Source organism: Ovis canadensis, chromosome 9 (assembly GCF_042477335.2).
Source record: "Ovis canadensis isolate MfBH-ARS-UI-01 breed Bighorn chromosome 9, ARS-UI_OviCan_v2, whole genome shotgun sequence".
NCBI classification, from domain to species: domain Eukaryota; kingdom Metazoa; phylum Chordata; class Mammalia; order Artiodactyla; family Bovidae; genus Ovis; species Ovis canadensis.
This window is the reverse complement of record NC_091253.1, coordinates 26,205,648-26,231,834: the sequence shown is the minus strand read 5'-3', so window position 1 is coordinate 26,231,834 and position 26,187 is coordinate 26,205,648. Positions and strand designations below refer to the sequence as shown.

The window sequence follows — 26,187 nt, the reverse complement described above, 5'->3', positions numbered from 1 at the left end:
GGGGGACATGATTCCCCCAATTATTTCTAAGCCTAATTGCTGATGGGTGGAATGAAGAGTTGTGTGGTTTGTGAATCAAGAGGTAAATTCTGTACGCCCGAGGGAGGGCATGGGCCCATGGGGATGATGGTAAGATTTCCACCCCTTTCCATCCCCTCCCCACCTCCCACCATCAGGAATTCGGGTCCTGGCCACTCCCTCTTTGCAGCCCCAACTGCAGCTGAGAGCCTGACCTGTCCTCTCCAATGCGGGCGTTAGCCCAGGCAGCCTTGGGAACAGGGCTCCTAGTGGAGCTTCTGACTGGAGTATACTTCGCACCCCGTCTTCACATAGGCTGTTCCTTCTGCCCAGCTTGCCTTTCCCTCTCTAGGCAGCTGGGGAACTCCTTCCCGTTCTGCCTCAAGGCCCAGCTCCAGGCAGAAGGTCTGGAAGGGCAGCGGCCAATATCTGTGTGAGGTAGCGTGGTGGGTCTTCCTCTCATTTTCCTCTAAACTTAAGAAGCGTTGCTTCTGAGAAAGAAAAAGATTACCTGTGATGATGACTAGAAGGATGCTGAGTGGGACTTGCTGGCGGTCCAGTGGTTAAGGTTCAGCGCTTCCACTGCCGGGGGCAGTTTCAATCCCAGGTCAGGCACTAAGATCCAGGACGGCGTGACACACAGCCAAAAAAAAAAGGATGCCAAGTTCCAGGTCAGAGTCATCCCTACTGTGAAACTCACTTTGCCTCCCCCAAGTGTGGTGTCTCAGCCTCTTGCTTTTGGGGGCTCCCTCTGTGGGGTGCCTTCTGAGCCCCTGTGCACTTTTCTCAGGATACCGACCATAGTTCATGACTGTGTGCATATCCGCTATTGCTTGAATTACATCTTCTGCCCACACTGGCTCCATAAGAGCAGAGACAGTGTCTTTCCTTTTTTAAAAAAACAACTTCATCAAGATATAATTTCATAAGATAAAGGCATCCATTTTAAGTGTGCAGTTTAATGAATTTTGGCAAACGCATACACCCTTGTAACCAACCATCACAATCAAATTACAGTTCGTTTCCACCGTGCCTCCTGCGGTCAGCCCCCTCCACACCCTGGCAGGCCACTGAGGGTCTGCTTTCTGTCAGTGTGAATTCACTTTGCCCAGCCTGGAATCTCAGATAGGTGGAGGCATGCAGTGTGTCCCCTTCTGCATCTGGCTTCTTTTCTTTAGCACAGTGCTTTTGAGATTCGTCCTGGTTGCTGCGTGTCTTAGCGGTTCTTTGTTTGTTGCTGAGTCCCTTGCGTGGACGTGCCACCATTTGTTACGATCCATCTGTTTGTGGACATTTGGGTTGTTTCCATCTTTAGTCGTTATGAGTAAATCTGATACGGACATTCAGGGACAATCATCTGTGTGGACATAAGCATTCATTTCTTTGGGTAAATATTGGGACTGGAACTGCTGGGTCACGTGTAATAACTTTTTAAGAACTGCCAACCTGTTCTCCAAAGAGTCTGTACCATGTAGCTCGTCAGCAGCAGCACGGCGGGGGCTGGGGCTGGGGGTGGGGGGGTGGGCGGGCAGCAGTGACTGCTCACTCTCCAACTCTGGAGACCACGGCTGTGCCTCTTCATGCAGAGCGGCATTCTCAGCCCCTGGCCCAGTGCTGCTCACCAAGGGCACCCCATCCATCCTATCGAATGCATGTGTGAAGGCACTTTGCTTTTGTAATTTTCTTATCAATTCTAAACCAATGTTTATTCCACTTCCACTTCTCTGGGTGTTTTAAAATCTTTTGTTATTCTTAATAATCATATTGTACACATATTGTACAGGATCACGGTACAGAAATTAGAACAGTAATGAAAAACACAATTTTAAAATTACCCCTTCTTCTGTCTGTCTAGAGATCCATATTCCAGGCTCCATACTGGGTGCTGGGAAAACAGAGATGAATAAAACACACTGACAGGGGGCTTCCCTGGTGGCTCAGTGGTAAAGAATCCACCTGCTAATGCAGGAGATATAAGTTCAATCCCTGGTCTGGGAAGATCCCACAATCCATGGAGCTACGAAGCCCATGAGCCACAACGATTAAGCCTGTGCTTAAGAGCCTGGGAGCTGCAACTACTGGACCCACAGGCCCTAGAGCCTGAGCTCAGCAACAAGAGAAGCCATAGCAATGAGAAACCCATGCACTGCAATAGAGAGTAACCCCTGCTTGCCGCAATTACAGAAAAGGCCACACCACAACGAAAACCCAGCACAGCCAAAAATAAACAGAAAAATAAATAAATAAAAATTATTTGTATTAAACACACACACACACACACACACATGCTGGCAGTCTGCAAGGGCTCTGCCGGCTCTAGCTCCTTGGACAGGGACACCCCACATGGGGTGACCCAGAGGAGATGGGTACATAAGGGAGGCAGTTAGGAAAGTTTTCAAGGGGGGAAGCAGGGAAGGAAGAAGGGACATGTGGGGGTGCTGGTGGAGAGCGGTGGGCCAGAAGTGGGCTGCATGGGGGGCTGGGGCTTCCCAAGGCTAAGGAGGAGGCTCCCCAGTTGGACCCTGTGGCCCCGGCTCCTCCTGCAGCCGCAGGGCACCAGCTCTGGGTGCACCCCAGCCCCTGGGTTTGCTGAGATTTCCATGCTCAGGCATAATCTCCCCAGGAGCTTACAGCCACCTTTGCTAGCTCCTCCTCCTCCAGGCCCCAAGCGTGGAATAACCAGGTGGGCTGACTCCCTGGACCTCTCTTCTCTAGCTACTCTCTTTCCTTCACTGCCCAACCAGTCTCCAGGCTCCACAGGTCACCCATCCAGTCCTGAGACTCTTTCCTCCTCTAAGCCCTGCAGTCTCCCCTGGGCCTCAAGCCTGGGGGTCCATGGTGTGGCTGCCATTCTCTCCTGCTGGCTGTCTCCCAGGTATCTGTGCTCTCAAGGGAACTCTGGACATTCCTGCCTCCAAACCTGTCCCTTCTCCATTCTTCCCATCCCAGAAATAGGCACCACCATTTGCTCTAATCCACAGCCAAGGAATCGTTCTTGATTCCTTTTCTCCTCCCCACCCACATCTGATGCTAAAGCCGAAGCTCCAATACTTTCACCACTCGTTGCCAAGAGCCGACTCATTGGAAGAAGACCCTAATGCTAGCAAAGATTGAAGACAAAAGGAGAAGTGGGCAGCAGAGGATGAGATGGTTAAACAGCATCACTGGCTCAATGGACATGAATTTGAGCAACTCCAGGAGACAGGGAAGGACAGGGAAGCCTGGTGTGCTGCAGTCCACAGGGTCACAAAGAGTCAGACATGACTTAGTGACTGAAGAACAAACAGCCAGCAACTTCACTTCTGGGAGTACATATATACACACATATATACATATACATATAAATATATATATATATACCCAAGAGTTAAAAGCAGAGACTGGAACTGATATTTGAACACCCATGCTCATAGCAGCATTATTTACAACAGTCAAAAGGTGAAATCCACCCAAGCACCCTTAGACAGATAAACCAAATTCCATCCATGCAATGGAATATTACTGTCTTAAAAAGGAGGGAAGTTCTGACATGGATGAGGCTTGAGTTCATTATGCTCAGTGAAATAAGCCAGTCTCAACAGGACAAATGCTGTATTATTTCACTTATATAAGGGACCTTGTGTAGGCTTGATCATAGAGACAGAAAGTAGGATGGTGGGGGCCAGGGGCTGAAGGGAGACGGGGTGGCAAGTGGGTGTTTGACGGGGACAGAGTTTTATTCAGGAAGATGAAAAGGTCCTGAAAATGGATGGTGATGACAGCTGCACATCAGGGCGAATGCACTTAATGCCACTGAACTGTACACTTAAAAAAGGCTCAAAAGGTAAATTTTATATTTTGCCATTATAAAAATTTTATCCCCCAAAAAGTATATATCAGCTCTCGTCACTTTCCTGCTGGAAACTCGCTGAAGACTTCCCACTACTCTATGCTCTCATCTGGGCCCAGACTGCTCCCCCCGCCACCCCCCAACCCGCCACCAGACGCCAGCCCCCTCCCATCTGCTCCCCACAGGAATCTCTGGAGCAGCTCTGCAAGCTGCCTGCCTGCTGGCAACCATCATCATGGTGGGCTCTGGTTTGCCCACATTAGCCCTGTATTCAGGCCATTATCTGTAATGACAGCCTGGCATAATTATATTTTTACAGTTTGTATAATTATATTCTATTGAGCTAAGTGATCATTATTATTTTTATTCAATATTTATTAAGCACTTTCAGCCATGCAAAGCAAAATAAGATGTAGCTTCAGCTCTAAAAAAATCTTCCTGCCTAATCCCATTCCAAATTCATTTCAACTTCAGTTTTCCTCCTTCTTCTCCAAGAAGTGCCTCTCCAACTTCTGTGTGTGTTTTTTTTTTCTTTTTTTGCCTGGGGCTTTTTATGCATATAAGGTTTATATTATACAAGCTTCTCTTTATATCATACAAGCATTTCAGTGACGCTCAGGGAGCAGGTGTGATCACCCTGAGCTTACAGGGGAGGAATGTGATAGGCAGACTAGGGGAGCTAGTAAGTTAGTAATTTAGGTCCTTGTGATGGGAAAGCCATTACCACTTCTCTCGTGCAATGTGATAGCTTGGCTTATTAGGAAGGGCTTCTTTCTTTTCCACCTTATTTACATCTTACAAGCCAAACACTGTGCCAGTCCAGTGGGAGAAACACGTGCACAAACAGATGGCTCTAAAACAATGTCCTAAGCCTGGGATCACAAAGTCAAAGGCTCCCAGGAGTCAAGCAGGGAGTGGAGATGACAAAGCAGACAGGTGCGTGATAGACAGTGGTGGGAGCTGTGGCAAACCCAAGAGCATGTGACGCTCTAATGCCAGCCACCAACTCTGCCATGAAGCAACGTGGGGTCATGTTCCCTGACCTTCCCACTCTCTGAGGTAGATTTACAGGTGAAATCTCCAGAATTTTAAATGCTGCCAACTTCAGCAGATACTGGTTGTTCTCTAATCTACAATCATTCTTTGCCTCAAACCTCACCTCCCATGTCCCTCAATTTTTGTCAGTGGGGATCAGATATCCTTTGATCACAGGAAGATAGCCCTAGGGGTTAAATCCTAATTGGTATAAAGCAATCCTAGCAGTCTCCTTCTCTTCAGACAGTAATTGGTCTCAGGGTGAATCAATTCTGACAAATAAATGGAAGAAGAAGACCCCTAAGGGGATCTTCTCTTCCTTTGGAAAAAGACCCCTGAGGGGATCTTCTCTTCCTTTGGAAAAAGACAAAGGCTTGAGACCTAATGAGTAAAGAGCCTTTTGCTTGTGGCCCTCTCCCCTTATTCCTGCCTAATGCAGTGAAGTCTGGAACAGCAGCAGCCCTGTTGGAACTATGAGGCAATAAACATGAAGACTGAAACCAACATTCCAAGAATGACAGAGCAGAAAGATGGAAGGTCCACAATGATATCCTTCCTGCATCAGCCCCAGGTGGGGCCATGGCCACTATACATAAGCTCAGTGGAGCAAGCACTGGGCAATGCCAGAGTGGCCGCAGACAGAGAACAGCTGACGTGCACAAGTGAGGCACCCTGCCACCTGTTTACCAGAGGCCTCCCATGTAGGAGCCCTTTGGTGGGCATGGATACAGGCCACACTTACCTTCACACCTCTCCTCATTTTGGCAAGTTCACCCACAAACCCCTTCCCCAGACCCTTTCGTCTCTAAGTCTCCAATCTTGTTCTTTCCAAGCTCCCAGAGCCCCAGTCAATCTGTTAGCTGCCGCCCCTGAACTGGTGTCGATCCTGACCTCTGGCTTTCTCTCTTCCCAGGCAGATGGCCTTCTAGGGGAGCCCCTTCACCTCTACCTTTCAGGCACACTGGGTGAAGCTGCTTGGTGTAGCATTCCCAGTGTGCCTGGTGCCAGCACATTTACAAAGCAGTCTATTACCTGGGTCCTAGGTTGGCATTCTTCCGCCCATAGAGAATCTCCTGAGGCCGTCACTGTGGGGAGTAGGGGGCTTGGGCGGGGGCAGAGGAGGTTCCTAGAGTCTCAGCCACATGTTCATGTGACTTCCTTATGCTCCAGAGATGTGCTCAAGGCTGGCATCATCTTCCACATCAACCTCCCCTGGACAGTGCAGTGAGGCACGCAGCTCAGCTCACATACTCTCGTGGGGTCTGGTATTTGGTCTCTCTCTACCAGTGTCCAGCAGCAGATCTGGAGCTGTTGTTCAAATGGAGAATAGTTATTTTCAGCAGCTGTATCTTTGCTCCTTTCCCCTTAGAGTCTGTGCTAGGATTCTCTTCCTGGGATCTGACCCAGACACCCTGCCCTAGATCTGTGGGGTTATCTGGTGAAGGGGTCACAAAAGCACACTCAGACGAGGTTCAAGTAGTCTTTTAAGGTCAGAGAGGCTCCAGCTTAGCTAAGCAAAGTGATCAAGGCCCTCCCAGATGTCAGAGTGAATACACACTGAATCCAGTTCAGTTCAGTCACCAGTCAGGTCCGACTCTTTGCGAACCCATGGACTCCAGCAGGCCAGGCTTCCCTGTCCATCGCCAACTCCCGGAGCTTACTCAAATGCATGTCCATTGAGTTGGTGATGCCAACCAACCATCTCATCCTGTGTCATCCCCTTCTTCTCCTGCATAGTGGGAATTTCTAATAGTGTACTTTCACAGACTTGAGAAGTTTCATAGAAATAGCACCTGGAAAAACAGCATGATTTGATGATTATTTTTCATATTTTTCTTAGACTAATAGACTTGTTACAAACCCCAAGGCCAGACCTAGAAGGGAGTATGACTGGGATCATGAAAGTATGGACCTTGGAACACAGAGTCGGCGTTAGGTATGAACACTGCCTACACACTTGCTGATTGTTCCAAAGACTAGAAGGGAACGGCCTGGGGTAAACACAAGGAGTTCTAGACTATGTCAACGTAGTGTCTTGGGAAAGATAGATCAAAGAAAGTTTTGTAGCCTGCAATCAGGAATAAAAGCTGGACTCAGAGTGGACTCTGCACCTCAGTCCAATAGAGGCTGCAGGGCCCCTGACCCATTGCACCAGATTTTGTGTTCTGTTTTCATTTCATCGCTTGTTCCTGGACCTTTAGGGCAAAACTCCTGCCTTCTGTCTTTCCCAGTATCAGAGTCTTTTCCAACCAGTCAGTTCTTCGCATCAGGTGGCCAAAATATTGGAGCTTCAGCATCAGTCCTTCCAATAAATTATTCAAGACTGATTTCCTTTAGGAATGACTGGTTTGATCTCTTAGCAGTCCAAGGGACTCAAGAGTCTTCTATAACACCAGTTCAAAAGCATCAGTTTTTTGGTGCTCAGCTTTCTTGATGGTCCATCTCTCACAGTTCGAGTAAACTTCAGGAGTTGGTGATGAAAAGGGAAGCCTGGCATGCTGCAGTCCATGGGGTCGCTAAGAGTCGGACACCAATGAGAGACTGAATTGAACTAAGTGAACTCTCACATCCATACATGACTTTGGAAAAACCATAGCTTTAACTAGGCAGATCTTTGTCGGCAAAGTAACGTCTCTGCTTTTTAATATGCTGTCTACGTTGGTCATAGCTTTTCTTCCAAGGAGCAGGTGTCTTTTCATTTCATGGCTGCACTCACCATCTGCAGTGATTTTGGAGCCAAGAAAATGAAGTCTGTCAATTGTTTCCATTGTTTTCCCATCTATTTGCCATGAAGTGATGGGACCGGATGCCATAATCTTTGTTTTTTTTGAATGTTGAGTTCTAAGCCACTCTCCTCTTTCACTTTCATCAAGAGATTCTTAAGTTCCTCTTCGCTTTCTGCCATAAGGGTGGTGTCATCTGAATATCTGAAGTTACTGATATTTTGATTCCATGTCGAGCTTCATCCAGCCCAGCATTTCACATGATGTACTCTGCATATAAGCTAAATAAGCAGGGTGACAATATACAGCCTTGACATACTCCTTTCCTGGTTTGGAATCAGTCCATTGTTCTATTTCCAGTTCATACTGTTGCTTCTTGACCTGCATACAGATTTTCAGAAGGCAGGTCAGATGGTCTGGTATTCCCATCTCTTGAAGAATTTTCCACAGTTTGTTGTGATCCACACAGTCAAAGACTTTAGCATAGTCAATAAAGCAGAAGATGTTTTTCTGGAACTCTTTTGCTTTATCAATGATCCAACGGATGTTGGCAATTTGATCTCTGGTTCCTCTGTCTTTTCTAAATCCAGCTTGAACATCTGGAAGTTCTCAGTTCACGTACTGTTGGAGCCTTACTTGGGAGAAGTTTGAGCATTACTTTGATAGCATGTGAGATGAGTGCAATTATGCAGTTGAGCATTCTTTGGCACTGCCTTTCTTTGGGATTGGAATTTTCCAGGAAATTGGAAATGACAGGATTTCCAGTCCTGTGGCCACTGCTGAGTTTTCCAAATTTGCTGGCATAGTGAGTGCAGCACTTTCACAGCACCATCTTTTAGGATTTGAAATAGCTCAGCTGGAATTCCATCACCTCCACTAGCTTTATTCATAGTGATGCTTCTAAGGCCCACTTGACTTCACACTCCAGGATGTCTGGCTCTAGGTCAGTGATCACACCATTGTGGTTATCTGGGTCATGAAGATCTCTTTTGTACAGTTCTTCTGTGTATTCTTGCCACCTCTTCTTAATAATCTTCTCCTTCTGTTAGGTCCATACCATTTCTGTCCTTTATTGAGCCCATCTTTGCATGAAATGTTCCCTTGGTATCTCTGATTTTCTTGAAGAGATCTCTAGTCTTTCCCATTCTGTTGTTTTTCTCTATTTCTTTGCATTGATCGCTGAGGAAGGCTTTCTTATTTCTCCTTTCTATTCTTTGGAACTCTGCATTCAGATGGGTATATGTTTCCTTTTCTCCTTTGCCTTTAGCTTCTCTTCTATTCTCAGCTATTTGTAAGGCCTCCTCAGACAACCGTTTTGCCTTTTTGCATTTCTTTTACTTGAGGATGGTCTTTATCACTGCCTCCTATACAATATCACAAACCTCTGTCCATAGATTTTCAGGCACTCTGTCTATCAGATCTAATCCTTTGTATCTGTCTATCACTTCCACTGTATAATCATAAGGGATTTGATTTAGGTCATACCTGAATGGTCTAGTGGTTTTTCCTACTTTCTTCAAGACTGAATTTGGCAATAAGGAGTTCATGATCTGAGCCACAGTCAGCTCCTGGTCTTGTTTTTGCTGACTCTATAGAGCTCCATCTTCAGCTGCAAAGAACGTAATCAATCTGATTTCAGTATTGACCATCTGGTGATGTTCATGTGTAGAGTTGTCTCTTGTGTTGTTGGAAGAGGGTGTTTGCTATGACCAGTGCATTCTCTTGGCAAAACTCTTTGTTAGCCTTTGCCCTGCTTCATTTTGTACTCCAAGGCAAAACTTGCCTGTTACTCCAGGTATATCTTGACTTCCTACTTTTACATTCTCCACTCCCCTATGATGAAACGGACATCTTTTTTGGTGTTGGTTCTAGAAGGTCTTGTAGGTCATCACAGAACATTCAGCTTCAGTTTCTTTGGCATTAGTGATTGGGGCATAGACTTGAATTACTGTGATATTGAATGGTTTGCCTTGGAAGCAGAGATCATTGTGTCATTTTTGAGACTGCACCCAAGTACTGCATTTCGGACTCTTGTTGACTATAAGGGTTACTCCATTTGTTCCAAAGAATTCTTGCCCACAGTAGTAGATTATAATGGTCATCTGAATTAAATTCGCCATTTTGGTCCATTAGTTCACTGATTCCTGAAATGTTGATGGTCACTCTTGCCATCTCCATCTCTCGGACCACTTTCAATTTACCTTGATTCATGGACCTAACATTCCAGGTTCCTATGCAATATTGCTCTTTACAGCATCAGACTTTACTTCCACCACCAGTCACTTCCACAACTGGGGGTTGTTTTTGCTTCGGGTCTGCATCGTCATTCTTTCTGGAGTAATTTCTCCACTCTTCTCCAGTAGCATATTGGGCACTTAGCAACCTGGGGAGTTCATCTTTCAGTGTCATAATTTTTTGCCCTTTCATACTGTTCATGGGATTCTCAAGCAAGAAAACTGAAGTGGTTTGTCAATCCCTTCTGAATCCAGACTCTCTGGTAAATCAGTTACACTGATTTAACTGATCAATCAAGTTACATTGATTTAACAGCCAAAGCTGTTACATTAAGCTGTTACATTAAGCTCTGTCCACCTGGACTGATGTCATTAGAATCCATTCCCCACACTCTCCTCAAGTTTCCGATGGTAAAAGCAGTGAGTATGCGGCAATTCTTTTGTTGTGTCAACATCTCTGGCCTTTGCTGCTGCCTCCCAGGGCACGCTGGGATCTGATTCCAATTATGGACTGTTGTTAATGAGAGGCGTGTCCTGAGAAGGCTCAGCATCCCTGTTCCAGGTAAGCACAGTGAGCTCATTAGGAGGACTTCAGGGGGTGAGAGGGGAGTGAGCTCAGGCAGGCAGAGGGGCTGTTTGCTCTGACAGAGCCTCAGAGCGGTAGGGGTGGTTAAAGCTTTGCTAGTATCCTCTCTACTGTCCTTTTCTAAGCCTCAGGACCCCACTCTTCCCAATAAACAGCCGAACTTCACAGAAAAGCCCGGGTGAACTTGTGACTTCAACTTCTGTGGTAATTATGTCTCAGGTAAAACTACAGGCAGGTCTGACCTTTAGCCCCTTCAGCCCTGAAGCTACAAAAGATCAGGAAAGGCTGAGGGCTTGCTCTGAGAGTTTACAGTCAGAGCTTCCAACTTTCTGAAATCTCCCCATCTCAGGAAAAGCCCATCTCACAAGGCTCCACCACCTTGGGGCAGCCTTGCCTTCAGCGGGCTGTCACCCAGGCAGTGGCAGGGGCAGCCTAAGTGACTGGCCAGTGCCTGCTGCCAGGGAGGTCATCTCTGCTCTAGCACAATCATATCATCACCTGCAGATCCCCATTTCTGTGGGTCTGTTTCCCATACCAACTACGTATATCTCAATGTTCAGTCAGGAAAGCAGAAACTTCTTCATATATTTCAGAGGGATTTAGAGCTGAGAAATGACTTTGAGGGTGTGGAATGGCACATACTGGAGCATGAGGGAGCTGCCCCTGAGATGCAGCTTGGAGATGAGGAGACTGCTGCTGCCCCTGGCTGGGGGCTGGGCCCACATTGCCCCCTGGACTGCCCGGGGTGCTGCCGCAGAGGGGAACCCCACCCCACTGTGCGCAGTGCAGGTGACTCCCTGTAACCACCCCCACCCCAAATCCCCACCTGCTGCCAACACCTTCACACACCATAAACGATGCTTCCTCCTCCATCCGCGCTGCACCCTCTCACCTGGGTCTCCCAGAAGCCAGCTGGCGGGGGGTCCTGGGAAGCATAGTTACCTAGCGCCCGGTGTGCAGATGCAGGTGCAGTGGGGAGGCAGCACACCTGAGAGGCTGTGAGGATACATGGTGAACAAGAGCACTGACGACAGAATGGTCTGCTAACTCATGTGCTGCTTCTAGTGCAGGGAAGTTCTGAGGATCACAGATTCTTCCCTTCTCCCACTCTCTTAGGTTCCAAGCTTGTTTCCTTTTTTACAAATGCTGGGCACATTCCCTCTTTCTGCAGATCTCTGTCTTTGCCCCACTCATTACTTCTCAAAATGGCCAAATTCAGCAATGTGTCCTGCCAATTCCACAACCTGAGCTTCTCACCCTCCTTTTCTCCTTGAATTATTCTGGCTCTTTTCGTCTTCCAGATGCTTGCCACTCTCCTTCCTAAACTTAACCCATCCTGCTCTCAAATATGCTGAAGTCCTCTTTCTCCTTGAAACCTGATTAACAAACAAACAATAACCTTCTAGAGAAACAAAACTTAAAAACGATGGCTGTCTGCTTCCTGTGTGGACCAAGGACCCTCATGGGTAGCCTGTTTGCAGAGGGAAGGCTTTCCTTTGGCTCGGAGCTGAATCCTGCAGACTGAAACAGCGCCTCCGTCTCTGCTTGGCACAGGACTTGCTGCCGGTCAGTCACCCCTCAGCAATCAGGATGAGCTTTTAAGTTGGGTCTGCTCCCTAGCTTCAGGACTCTTCAGGCTCTCCACTGCTCTCAGAAAGCAAGCCAGGCTTCTCACCTGCCCATTGGAATGGGTCCCACCTACCTGGCTCACCATGTCTCCTGCACTCTCTGCCTCACTTGCTAAGCTCCAGCCACACTGGCCTTTTTGTTCCTCAGATCTGCCAAGGCATCTTCTGGCTCAGGTGTTTTCCCACAGGCTATCATGTCAGAGTGCTCCATTCCTGCCTCCAGATCTGACCTTAGGGACTTTGCTGGTGGTCCAGAGGCTAAGGCCCTGCCCACCCAAAACAGGGGCCCTGAGTTGGATCCCTTGTTTGGGAACTAGAGCCCACAAGCCCGTTAGGATGGGGAGCAGCCAAACAAATAAACATTAAAAAAAAAAAAAAACCTGACCTTAAGTTTCATTTCTCAGACACACCACGCCATCACTCTCATAGCATTTACCACAGGGGATGTTACTTTTCTTATGTTCCTTGTGCTTGAAACTATGGTCTGTGAGAACAGGGACTAGAGCCATCTTGCTCATTGCCTGTAGCTTTCCTCTGTGCCTAGAAGGGCCTGCCATGCACTGGAGGTCTTGCCCAAGACCTGAGGTCACAGTGGTGAAGATAACACTGTCCTTGTGTTCTCGGCTTTCTCCTTCTGGAGACAAAGCACACAGGAGGTGGTAAGGCGGCCGGGTCATCATGGCCAAAGGGAGATGTGAAGACTTCTGGCACTGCAGAAGTCAATAATCTGGGGCATCTGTGTTCTCTGGCATCGGCTCCTCTCATTAAGACTGAAGGGCAGTGCTTTTCAGAGCCTACGAAACTTGCAGAAACACGCTCTGCGAGTACACATTTTATATTTTGTAATCATTGCCTAAGTGACAGGCAGAATTGAATCAAAAAGGTTAAACAAGGTACACTTTTAATCTTCTGGACCCCTTTCATGTGAATTTTGGAATCAAAGTTGATTTGGGGTGAAAGGACCTTCTAGCAGGAACACGGAAAAATTTACACAGTAGTTTAGGCTTCTGCAGAGTGCTGCACGGTTGGCAAAGCACTTCCTCCTTTTCAGCTCCTTTGACGCTGACCTGAGAGGGAGCTACTGCTGGATGGGTTGGGGGATGGCTTTGATCTTTATGCACCAGGCACGTTCCCACCTTTTAACAACCCAAGACGGTACGCTTCTTCTGTCTCATCTTTGCAAATGAGGAAACCGTGGTTTGGAGAGAGTCCTTTGTTGTGAGTGGAAAGACAAGTCTTATTCCACCTCCCAGCAGTATTCAACCCTGTTGAAACAGTATTTTTCAACTGGCTTTATGGATACATGCTGCTGCTAAGTCGCGTCAGTTGTGTCCGACTCTGTGCAACCCCATAGACGGCAGCCCATCAGGCTCCACCGTCCCTGGGATTCTCCAGGCAAGAACACTGGAGTGGGTTGCCATTTCCTTCTCCAGTGCATGAAAGTGAAAAGTAAAAGTGAAGTTGCTCAGTTGTGTCCGACTCTTAGCGACACCATGGACTGTAGCCTACCAGGCTCCTCCATCCATGGGATTTTCCAGGCAAGAGTACTGGAGTGGGGTGCCATTGCCTTCTCCATATGGATACATAATCTGTTGGTTCTTCTTTTGCTCAATGGGCACTTTCATGTTTCCTTTGCTGGATCTTTTTTTCATCTCAAAATGTTGGGGTAACTCAGGTTATGGTCCTCAAATCTTTGTACTCTTATCTACACTCTCCTTCCAGATACATTCGTTCAGGTCCTCGGTTTTAATTACCACCTGGACAATGGTGGTCTGTATTTCACTGCTCCAGCCTGCCAACCGGCCAGTCAACACTGCCACTAGTGTTTCAACATGGTTGAGACTTAATTTACTCTAAACTACACCCCTAAACTACTCTAAACTACAGCCAAATTTGCTCCTCCTGGTTTCCCCAGATCAGTAAACAGCACCACCATCCTTTCCCTTAGCAAGACCATGATGAAGTAAAATTTGTATTTTATGGCAAGAAAAGGAAACAATTAAATTTTGAATTCTGTTGGGCCTCCGCCTTCTCTCCCTGATGTACAGTGTGCACCTGCATTGCATATTCACCACCGCTCCTCAGTCAGGAGGGCCTGCTCAACTGTGAAAATCAACTTTTTTCTTTCCCTTTCTTTTGATGCTAGCAATGGAACTTCTTCTAAGAACACTGTGCTTTCTCAGCTCTTTAGGGGGTCGTGTGACTTGCTCTGCACGTGCTTACCTGGGTTGTATATCCTTGGTGAACTCTATGTAAAACATCAGTATGTCATGTTGATGTACAATCCTCTGTCTTGAAAATGTACCTACTATGCCTCTGACTTCTAATAGGTATTAAGGGCTCTCAGAGCTTTCTGAGAATCTGCTGCTCCGTTATAATCCTCTGGCTTGAATAAAATCTTTTTTCTTCTTGATAGTTAATTGAATTTTCAGAGATTACCTGTTGGCTCTTATCTTCAAATTAGGTCCCCAAATCTACTATAATCTACCATTTCCACCACCTCTCTCCATCCTTTTAACAGCTTCTTACCTGCACTCTCTGTCTGCTTTCATTCTCACTCCTCTATGGCCTATTCACATATGGCCACCTGAATATTCCTTGCAAAACTTAAGTGGGGCCTCCCAACTCTTCTGGAAAGAATTCCATGATTTACAAGACTCTATCTGATCTAGCCCGTGGCTATTTCCTACCATTCCTAACTCACGACACCTTCAGTCACACTAGCATCCAACTCCTCACTTGCAATCATCTTCAACTCTACAATCTTTATCCTTGGCGACTCCTCTCTGGTCTATTCACGTTCAGAAGTCAGAGGCATCTTTCTGAAACTTAAGACACATCCCATCATCCCCCTGATACCGCTCAAGCACTTCCCATTTTTCTTAGAGTAGAATCCAACAGGACCTAGCCCCTGGCTACCTCTCGGACTTCACCTAGGACATCTGCCCACAGAGCGGTCATTTTGCGCTTCTTAGAAGTGTCCTCCCTCAGGGCCTTTGCCTTGCGGCTCCTTTTCCCGGCAGAGAGCTTTCTAATCAGGAGGGTAGTTTTCTCTCCTCACTGCCCAGCCTTCTCCATTTTTGCCCGGGTTTCTCTCTTCCCACGCTGTTTTCTTTCACGGAATTCCTCAACGTCCTAATGCCGAACCCTCACCAACAGCCGCCCCCACTCCATCCGAGCCTCAGGTCGCATTTCCGCTCCGCGTGCACAGCCGCGGGGGGAGCGCGGCATCACGGGATTTGTAGTCCGCCCCCGCCGCCGCACCACCCAACACTACAACTCCCACGGGGCAGTGGGACGTCGCTCTCCTACACCGACCGTGTAGGCCGTCCACCTTGCGGCTGGTAGGGGCTGCCGCCGCCGCCGCCGCGGGGCTGGGGCGCAGAGATGGCGGACGTGGTCGTGGGCAAGGATAAGTGCGGGGAGCAGCGGTTGGTGTCGCTGCCCCTGTCCCGCATCCGGGTCATCATGAAGAGCTCCCCTGAAGTGTCCAGCATCAACCAGGAGGCGCTGGTGCTCACCGCCAAGGCCACGGTGAGGCGGGCCGCGCGGGGAGGAGTCGAGGAGAGGAGAACCGCGGTGGGGGCCGCCCGAAACCATCGCGCCCCGCCCCGCCCGCCGGGCCCTGCGCGCTGCCGTGTCCACTTCGGGCTCCTGCCCTGCCACCCCTTTTCTTTTGAGGGCCTTACGCCCCTCTTGTATCGTGCGCGCCCCAGCTCCCGCGCGCGCCCTTCGCCCCGCCCCCCGATGCTGCTCCCGCCCTCCTCCGCGCGTCCACCCGCCCGCTTTTTCCGCTCCCGCCCTCCTTCGCGCGCCTGGCCGCCCGCTCTTTCCGCTCCCGCCCTCCTTCGCGCCCTCGTCGCCACGCCCACCGCGTTCCCGCCGTCCCTCGCGCGGGGGAGGTCTGGGCTGCGCGCGTAGGCGACTTTTGATGTCCCCTCCTTCCGCGTCACTGTGCCAGGGGCCCCACAGCCCCTCCTTTCGTCGCTTCCGGTCTTTTAAGTGGCTTTGGGCCCCAGCTCCTTAAACGGTTCAGGGAGAGGGCCCGCGGCTTCCTCAGTAGGTGCGGCCGGGCTTGGCCGCTTGCCCACGCTGTCCCGAGTCTCCTGGGCCAGTTGTACAGTGCGCGAGTCGTGTCCGACTCTTGGCGATTGCGTGGGCTGCGGGACCCCCGCCTTCACTATCCCCCGTAGTTTCGTTGAGTCGGTGATGCCATCCAGCCATCTCGTCCTCTGTCGTCCCCTTCTGCCTTCAGTCTTTCCAGATATCAAGGTCTTTCGTAATAGAGTCGGCTCTTCGTCTCAGGTGACCAAAGTATTGGAGCTTCATCTTTAGCATCAGTCCTTCCAGTGAATATTCAGGGTCGATTCCTTTAGGTTCGACTGGTTAGACCTTCTTGCTGTACAGTAAGGGACTCTCAAGAGTCTTCTCTAACACCACAGTTGGAAAGCATCAATTCTTCCAAGCTCAGCTTTCTTGATGGTACAACTCTCACATCCATACATGACTAGTGGAAAAACCATAGCTTTGACTATAGGGACCCTGGGCCAGAATTGAAGTTTTAGGCCCAAATAATTGTCTCTCGATTTGGTCTAGGTAGGCCAGAACCTTCCTGTTCTTCAGGTTTCTGCTTCAGTCTTTAACTTTCCTTGGTCCATTTTCCAGCCCTGTTAGTTGGGTAGACAGTGTCCCAAGGGTATGTTGGTCAAAGCTGGAGCTAAAGGAAGTAGAAAATTGGGTAGTTTGGGGATATTTGTACCATTTCATTCTGTAGATATTAAGGAGTTAAGAGTTTCGCAGTTACTTCTTTAATCCCATACTAACTCAATTAGATGGCTTTAAAATAAAACAGAGAGAGGCTCATTTCAGGTGGTTGCCTTAGGGAAGGTATCTGGGTAGAACAGGAAATTGATCATTTTTTACCTTCAGGTTGTTGACTTAGGGTTGTAGGGGGACCACCCTACACAGTGTACATTGAATACACAATGTGTGTTCCTGAGTGCAGAGAATTTTTGGACGGTCTCTTGCCCCTCTTTAACTGTAGAGGTTGGGCATTAAACAGTTATGATTTATTATGTTTATATATTTTTCATAAGTTAGAAATCTAAAATAAACTTTTAGGAAGTCCCTGTTTTCCTGCCAACTTCAATTCAGCCTTACTGTCTTCCTGACCTCATATTTCTCCTTTCTCCTTTTATTTCTCCTATAATTTGATGAACCAGGATAATCTGCAATCATCTAAACTTAATGTAATTAAAAAGTGAGGTCTGTGGTAGGTTTTCAAAGCACACCTTTCATTTTACTTTTTCATTTTGTTTTAGGAACTCTTTGTTCAATATCTCGCCACCTATTCCTACAGACATGGCAGTGGAAAAGAAAAGAAAGCCCTCACCTATAGTGACTTATCAGATACTGCGGAGGGGTCGGAAACTTTTCAGTTTCTTGCAGGTACTTCACTTTTGAAACATTCTGGTTAAAAAATAGTAATTACAGCTCTTCCTCCACTCATTTTCTGCTTTCACTGAAATAGACATTTTGGTGCTTTCTCCAGGTGCCACAGTTTACCTGGCACAGGACCAGAGGTTTAGTCTATTTGAGTATGTTTGTAATGCGGTTTACCTAGAGCACGAATTAAGTTGGCAGCCTGCAAAGGGTGTCTGGGCAAGCCCGGCAGGCCCACCCCTCAGACTCCTCCTTACTTGAATGGGGAAACAGAAACTCATCATTGTTGTCATGGAACAAGCTGTGTGCACCACAGCTAAAAAGAGCTTAAGGTGATCCTCGGGGCCAGCGCTGTGTCAGGAGGGTTGGACAGGGTTGCTTCCAGTAGTTACCAGCACAGAGAAGAGCATAGTTTGCAATCAGTGAAATAGAAACAGGTATTTAGCACTAGTCAGGAGGCAGTGCTAGTTTCCTGCTATTTCACCCCAGAAATGTAGGCTGAAATTTGTCTCATCTTGGAACCTGTTTTAGAGGTCATAGCAGGGACTAGCACGTTTTGAAATTTGCATTGCTGATGTTAGCTTTATGTTTTTAAGATATATTACCAAAGAAGATTTTAGCTAGTAAATATCTGAAAATGCTTAAAGAGAAGAGAGAAGAGGAGGAGGAGGAGAATAACAACGATGAGAGTGAGGACGACGAAGCGGAATCCTGACCCCAAAGATCAGCCTGGTGAGGACCCTCCTGGATTAGCACCTTGGCTGTGAAGCAAGTGTTAGTCTGTCCACCCTTCAGAGACTTCACGTACATTATGTTCTTCCCTGGCTGAGACCAGGCATAATGCACCTCTGCCATAAATAGCCAACAGGAAAGGAACCCAGACAGCAGCCTCTCTTCCCCAAGCCCACACTGCTGCTGGAGTGGGAGGGGACTGCGAACAGGCTGCGTACCGGAAGGCACAGCCCGTCTGCAGCGCTGAGCTCCAGAGGCAGAGGGACTCTGCTTAACTTTCTAGTTTGAAGATAGATTTTCAAGAACTTGTAAAGTACCAGTTGTGTAGACTCACATATGTATATTTTGAAATTAGTTCTTGTAAACAGCTAGATCCTGTTTTAGCTAAATATGTAGTCTGTAGGTAGGATTTTTGTATTTCAAGACAATCTGGCTTTGTATTCATCCCAATACTGCATTTTTTTAAACTGTAAAATAAATTTTTCTTTTTTATTAAAAGCTGTATTTTTTTTACATTTTATTTTTAATTGGAGATTACTTTACAGTATTGTGATGGTTTCTGCCATACATCAAGATGAATCAGGTATACATATGTTCCCTCCCTCTTAAACCTCCCTCCCTATCCCACCTAGAGGTTATCCCAGAACACCAGCTTTGGATTTCCTGTGTCATACAGCAAATTCTCGCTGGCTATCTATTTTACATATGGTAATATATGTTTCAGTGCTGCTCTCTCAAATCATCCCACCTTCTCCCTCCTCCGCTGTGTCCAAAAGTCTCTTGTGTATGTCTGCGTCTCCGTTGGTGCCCTGTAGATAGGTTCTTCAGTACCATCTTTCTAGATTCCTTATATATGCGTTAATGTACAATATTTATCTTTCTCTTTCTGACTTCCTTCACTCTGTGCAATAGGCTCTTTGGTTTGTCCACCTCATTAAAACTGACTCAGATGCACTCCTTTTCATAGCTGAGTAATCTTTGTGTGTATGTGCTACTTCTTTATCCATTCATCTGCCGGTGGACATCTAGGTGGCTCTGTGTCCTATCTGTCGTAAGTAGTGCTGCAGCGGGCATTGCGGTGTATGCGTCAGTTATGGTTCCCTCAGCATATATGCCCAATAGTGGGACTGCTGGGTCATATGGTAGTTTTATTCCTAGTTTTTTAAGGAATCTCCATACTATTCTGTATAATAGTGGCTATACTAGTTTTCATTCCCACCAACAGTGCAAGAAGTTTCCCTTTTCTCCACACTCTCTCCAGCATTTATTGTTTGTAGACTTTTTCTGATCCGTGTGAGATGATACCTCATTGTAGTTCTGATTTAAAAGCTGTATATATTTTTATAGTAAAATGTTTTATGGAACTAGTTTTAGAACCCTCTAGTAGTCTTTTTTTTTTTTTAATTAGTTTTGGCTGTCCTGAGTCTTTGTTGCTGTGTAGGATTTCTCTGGCTGTGGCCTATGGGCCTCTCTGAGTTGGGTCTGTGGGCTTCTCATTGCGGTGACTTCTCTGTTTGCATAAATTAGTTTAGTTTTGGCTGCCTGAGTCTTTGTTGCTGTGTAGGATTTCTCTGGCTGTGGCCTATGGGCCTCTCCGAGTTGCGGTCTGCGGGCTTCTCACTGCAGCGGCTTCTCTGTTTCAGAGCACGGCTCTAGGTGCATGGGCTCAGTAGGTATGGCTTACAGGGTTAGGTGCCCCGAGCCTTGTGGAATCTTCCCCATCAATGATCGAACCTGGGTCTCCTGCGTTAGCTGACCAACATGTGGGATCTTAGTTCCCCAACCAGGGATCAAACCTGAGCCTTCTGCAGTGGAAGCGTGCAGTCTTAACCACTGAAGTCCAAAAACAAGCACTGTCTAATACTTCTATTCCTGGAGAAAAATTTCATATCACATTATTAAATGAAATACACTAAGAAATATTACCTCTGCCTAAGCATGTCTTTCTTAAAAAATTACAAAGCATTTTGTATTATTGAAGATCTCCATCATTTTTACTGTTCCTTCATAGTAACTGTTTTTACTATCCCCAAGAGAAAACCATAAGCCCTATTTCTATTCACGTAAGGTATATTTTAGCTCTTGCCTTTTCAGGCTTTTTTAAAAATAGAGTTTGAATTTTCACCCAGTAAAATCATCCTTTAATGTCCATTCTGTTGGTCATGTCAGCAGTCAACATATACAGAGCTATTCCGTCACCCCAGATGTTCCTCTGTATCCCCTTGAAGTTAGTTCCTTCCCTTATCCCCAGGCAGTTGCTCCTGTTTTCTGTTCCTCTTGTTTTTAAATTTTATTAAAATATTTTAAAATCCACTTTTTAAATATACAGGTTTTTTAAAAAATAATTTCATGTCTTTATTTTTGGCTGTGCTGGGTCCTCATCGCTGCACAGGCTTTTCTCTAGCTGCGCTGAGTGGGGGCGCTACTCTAGCTGCGGTGCGTGGACCAGCCACTGCAGTGGCTGCTTCTGTCGCGGAGCACAGGCTCTGGGCTGTTGGGCCTTCAGGAGCTGTGGCTCCTGGGCTCTAGCACAGGCTCAGTAGTCGAGGCACATGGGCATGTGGGATCCTCCTGAACCAGGGGTCAGACCTGTGTCCCCTGCATTGGCAGGTGAATTCTTTAGCACTGAGCCCCCGGGGAAGCCCCAGCGTGCAGTCCTGCGCTCTCAGAGGCAGGCATGTAACCGCCGCCCCTGAGGTACAGTGCTCCCCACCTATGCCCTGGCAGTGAGAGTCCCAGACTTCTTCTGGAAAGGGCCATAGGGAAATACTTTTCCGTTTTGTGGGCTACAGAATCTCTCACTACCAGACAGCTCTCACTAGTTCAAAAGCAGCCGCAGACAACACGTAAAGGAATGAGCATGCCTGTCCTTGAGAACACTTGTCTTCATGGACATTGAAATTTAAATTTTGTATGATTTTCATGGCTCACGGAATCTTTTGACTTCTTTACAACCATCTAAGAATGTAAAAGTCAATATTATTAGTTTATATGCCATACAAAAACATAGCAGGCCACGTTGCACCCACAGACCATGGTTTGCCCACTCATCTTTCCAGGATGTCATATAAATGGAATCACATAGTATGTAGGCTTTGAATCTGACCTTTTAGTGTAGTGCACTGGCAGGTATCAGCAGTCCATTCTCTTTTACTGCTGAGTAGGATTCCTTTGTATGGATGCACCATTTGTTTACCCATTCCACAGGTGAATGGATACTTCGCAATTTGGGTTGCTTCCTATTCTTTGCCCCACCCCCCACCCCCGGTTTTTTTTTCCTTTTTAAAAATCTGAAGAACTTATTTCCATTTTAATTGTTAGAAATAAAGCCCTATAAATACTTGATACAGGTTTTGTGTGATTGTGATTTTGTGTTGTGATTACTGTTATGTTTATCTGAATTTTTACATTTTCTATAGTGAATGCATATTTTTTTAATTGTTCTTAAAAATAAAAAAATAGCTTTAAAACAAAAACTTTGGCCTGCTTTAGCTCAGTGTCTATCCTAGAGATTCTCAGCTATTTTCCTGTTTTCTTAATCCTACCTTCTTTATTTCTCAACACGACGTATTCTTTCCAGTACAGACAGAAGTCAGACAGCCCAGAGGGAGGCCACCAGGCAGATAGGAAGTGACCCACTGGGCTCAGGCCCCAGATACGGTCAGCTGTATCCCACACAACATGGAGCTCAGGGGCTCACGCTTGATTGGGGTTTAGCTGAATGACTTTTTACTTCACCCTTTCTCGTGGCTGCTAGAGTAGGAACACCCACCTTATCCTAGATACGACATTTGTTCCATACAGTTCAATCAAGGTTTTTATCCCCAGACTCCCAATTCTCAAGGGGCCCAACGTATAAAATAAGGCCCTAGACTTCTGTCACCCAAGGCATGCTTCTACCTCAGAAGCCTGGAATCTTAACCTGTGTGGATGGAAACCCCCAAATAAACACATGAGTAACAGAAGGTCTTTGGGAGAGGCCACTGTAAATACAAGGAATTTTATTTTATTTTATTTTTTGCTGACATACTATGAGGCAAAACAAAATTGACACCATACAAAATAACTTTATAAAATATCATTCACATCATATTTTATCAGATTTACAGCATTCTGTGCATGTTAAAGGTTATGTAAAGAGGTGAAAAAAACACTATGCCAAACTTTTTAGTATTAGTTTATATACACACAATAAGAAACAAAACAAATAACTGTTAGGTTTTCCATGGATTTATTGCAAAAATAGTGCAAACTACTTAACCTAGTAAGCTGTAAAACAAACTTGAAAGGACCCAGCTAAGCTTAAACACCACAATAGATGCTCAGTCTCAGCCTTTAGCTTTCTTCACCAGTTTAATCTTTGTCAATTAAGACCACTCCCCGTCTGTTCAGTTTAGGGTGAGTGCTGGAAACAGAGAAGTGTCAAGACCGGCTCTTCAGAGCCCAGATGGACGCGGCTGCCTAGCGCCAGCAATACCTTTAGGATCATGCTACTTTACTCAATGGCAAGTTTGTGAGGTCTGTGTTGAAAACACTAAAATGCCATGATGTTTAAGTCTGACCTTAGAAGTAAGTCATCCAACCTCTTGGTGATATGGAGAAAAGAATTAAGAAAGCAGCATGAACAGAAAGGGTTAGAAACATTCTTGTCTGCTTATAAACATGGTATCCTTTTTCTCAGGTGTATTTGGGTAAAGTATTAATCTCCTGGTGGGCAACCTTTGAACCAGATATTGCAGTAAGTTTAAAAAAAAAAAAAAAAAGATACTGTAACCCTACAAGAGTAACTTTAAGATCTCTTCAACAGCCTGTTGGGGTCCAAAAAGCATATATCTAAACAAAAAAATAAGAGCAGAACAAAATGCTACATATACAAGCTAAAGAAACAAAATGCAGCATATTCAGGTTCTTTTTCTTGAGGTACCTATATAAATTTAATCACCTGCCCCAAAGTACTCTTGTTAGGTAAAAAACAAAATGCTTACTGATGAGCCAATTGTAGGGCATCTATTATTACTGAGAAAGTGCAACAACGCTGATCTTTACATGCAGCATACTAAAGGATGATTTACTCTTTACAAAATATAGCTTACGTATTGACCTGATGGAAGTTTAAAAATTAAAAAACATTTAACTAGAATCATCCCGATTTTTTTTGAGATCCTGCAGCAAAAAGCCTCCCAAATCAACCTTCAGAGTTTCGCCACTAAGGAATGTTGGTTCTCTTGTAAAATTCAGAGATCTCTTTAAAATAGTAAAACTATATACTACAGGAAAGATCCCTAATTTTTATTTCTTATTGGTATAAAATCAAATCCTTAAGACTCCAAAATATTGTGTTACCTTCAAAGAATTAAAAAAGATTGCCATAGTAGGAAAAGTCTAGACTTGTAAACTGCCAAATATAAAAGCAAGGAAAGTCATCGATCTCCTATCTTATTTTCTCACCTGCCAGAAAGCTTTCCTAACTCAACAGAAATCCTGGGGTGCTGTGCAGCACCCCCTGCTCCCCTTCCCCACAGCCAAGGGCTCTCCCTTCCTCTGTCGATGGCTATCAGCACCCCCACCAGGAGGTCGGGAGAGACTAAATCGACAACAGTCCATCCGTTGCTTATGAAAGGAACTTATAAAATATGCCTGGGGCGGGGGTGGCGGGGCACGCGTGATGAAAGAAGCAAGGACAAGAGTGTGTGTGAGCTGTTTTGGCCGCCCCTTCATTGGCACAGAAAATGAAGTGATAGCTACAAATATATGCATAGAAGAGTTTGAAATTTGCTTGTAAAATGTCATATTTGCTCTTGGGCATAATTTTTTCTTTTCACAAGAGGGCAGTTGGGATTCCAATATGTGTTAGTAGTTAGCTGGGGTGATCTCTCAGATTCCAAGGCCAATTGGGCTTTTTCTCCCCATGTACAATATAAAATATTTAATTTTATACTGGTTTTTTCAATGCACTAGGATTAAACATGAAAGGCACAAAATAAATAAAAATATTATTAAATAAACAGAAATTATGTTTTCAAGCTTTGTGTGGAGTTATATATTTCACTGTTTTGTTACTTTCTCCAATTTAGTTTGACAGGCTTAGTAAATAGCACCCAACTGTTTAACTGAGGTAGATCCACATTGTAAAGAAAGCTGGGTCCCCTCCATTTTACGTCTAAATTTAAGATGCTTTTACAAAAACAAAAACCCATTTAATCGTAAGCAGAAGCAATGACAGGTGGCACTACCTGAAGAAAGCTTAGAACATGAGCAGGTCTGCAAAGATTTATACCCAAATCATACTCTCCCCATCAGCCATAAAAACATCTCAAACTGGAGGGAAAAAAAAAAAAAATCAAACATTTAAAAATAACCCTGACAAAGTCTCAAGACTTTCAGAACAGGTCTTTGACCGACTGCCACAGAAATGCACAATGGTCCATTTTCACCAAGCATGGCAGCAGCCAGACCAGAGAGCAAGCAAGCACGGTACCAGCCAAAAGTTTCCCTTTGTGACTCCGGAGAAAAGACTTGCTGAGTTGAGATGCAGCATCTTGATCTGAACAGTTTAAACTCATTCTGCCTAATATTTTTGCATACTCTGAAACTTACAAATTTAATATCCGATTAAGGCTTAATTTAAAGTGGCATTACCACCTAGCATCATGCAAGCATGGAACATCCTCAAAACACACAGAATGGTATTAAACTAAAAGACAAGGACAGGAAGCCTCAGAATCGTATTTAGCAGGTACTATAATTTCATATTTAATTTTACAATTCATGTAGCAAATGAAAAGTTATACAGAGGCCAATGCATATAAACACTAGTTTATACAGGAACTGTCCATTTACACAACAGCACTGCACGGTCTCTATACTGCAAGCACACGACGCTGCCACGTAGACCCACCGCACAGGTGATCGAGTCCGCAGACAGCACGCACAGTACCGCCTGAAATGAGGCCCTTCAGCTGCTCAGCGTCTTAGAAAACAGTAAACTTTACATGGTCATAGTACATTTTGATTCAAAATGTCTAAATTTTTTTTTTTTTTTTTTTGCAGGGGGGAAATTAAGGGGAAAGATCTACCTATGGAACTTTTGAATTCATTTTTGGTTTTTTCACTTATTTTATAAAAATAAAATAAAACTAGAAAAGTTGATAAAACTCAGGGGTAAAAACCCCTCAATACATATTAGGTAAGCAATCTAAAGTGTACCAGAGGTAAGAAAAAATCTGGATTTAGACACTACATTCTTATGTTTAATGAGTAATTAGCCACTTTGCTGCACAGAAACTCACAATTATTCCCTTAAAACTCTTTAAAAAGTAAAAACTCACTTGCGTCTATAATTACAAAACATGAGTTGATACCTTGAACAACTACATTTAAAATCCACGATCAAACTCAGGAGGCGACTTTCAGTTTAGTGCTAAACTGCAGACTTCCCAGGATTCTAGTCACAGGTGTATCTGGCTTTGAGGAGGAACCCAAAGTCATTGCTGTCCAGCCCCCCTGCCAGCTGGTGCCTCTGCCTTTCAGGAGGGAGAGTGAGGGGAGAGTGAAGGACCAAGAGTGGCCACCAAGAAGGCCTTTTAAGTTTAAATAACATTGGGTCATTTCCCCCACTTAAAACCATCCACTGACAGAGAAGGGTGGCTTTTAACTGGACCATCAGCCAAGAAATCTGCTCAACTCGGTACCTGGCTTGGAAAAGTCAGAGCTAAAACCTATATCTTCGAGGTGGCAGAGCCTGAGTCCTGCGTGCATGGCTCCAGGTGACACCACTCCCCGCACGTCACAAACCACCACAAAGAGCACTCCCGCACCTGATCTCTGAGTCTTCACACGCGTTTCACAAAGACACAATGCCAGCTCCAGCTCCTTCCTGAAGACAAACTCGTTCCGTTACACCCAACATTCTTGATGAGTGACTGAGAACAAAACCCCCAGGTGGGCCGGTGGTCACGGT

General features: G+C 45.7%; 1 protein-coding gene and 1 long non-coding RNA gene across 2 annotated transcripts; one reads left to right on the top strand and one right to left on the bottom strand.

Moving 5' to 3' along the window:
* Positions 1-957: 957 nt before the first annotated feature.
* On the bottom strand, positions 958-15,236 carry LOC138446143 (uncharacterized). The gene is made up of 5 exons (XR_011259145.1): positions 14,277-15,236; positions 11,275-11,421; positions 6,544-6,675; positions 5,915-6,190; positions 958-1,375 (listed from the first exon to the last, which is right to left on the bottom strand). It is a non-coding gene; the product is annotated as an uncharacterized lncRNA (long non-coding RNA).
* Positions 15,237-15,301: 65 nt separating this feature from the next.
* CHRAC1 (chromatin accessibility complex subunit 1) lies at positions 15,302-18,725 on the top strand. Its single transcript, XM_069600877.1, has 3 exons — positions 15,302-15,587; positions 17,375-17,501; positions 18,092-18,725. Exons 1-3 carry the CDS (start codon positions 15,441-15,443, stop codon positions 18,208-18,210), a joined length of 393 nt encoding a protein of 130 aa, XP_069456978.1. The 5' UTR covers positions 15,302-15,440; the 3' UTR covers positions 18,211-18,725.
* Positions 18,726-26,187: the final 7,462 nt, after the last annotated feature.

What these genes read in the sequence shown, in the direction of transcription:
- CHRAC1 (XM_069600877.1), top strand. Translation starts at nt 15,441, where the DNA reads ATGGCGGACGTGGTCGTGGGCAAGGATAAGTGCGGGGAGCAGCGGTTG. An exon ending in TGCTCACCGCCAAGGCCACG is followed by an intron (nt 15,588 to 17,374) that starts GTGAGGCGGGCC and finishes ATTTTGTTTTAG; the next exon opens with GAACTCTTTGTTCAATATCT. An exon ending in AACTTTTCAGTTTCTTGCAG is followed by an intron (nt 17,502 to 18,091) that starts GTACTTCACTTT and finishes TATGTTTTTAAG; the next exon opens with ATATATTACCAAAGAAGATT.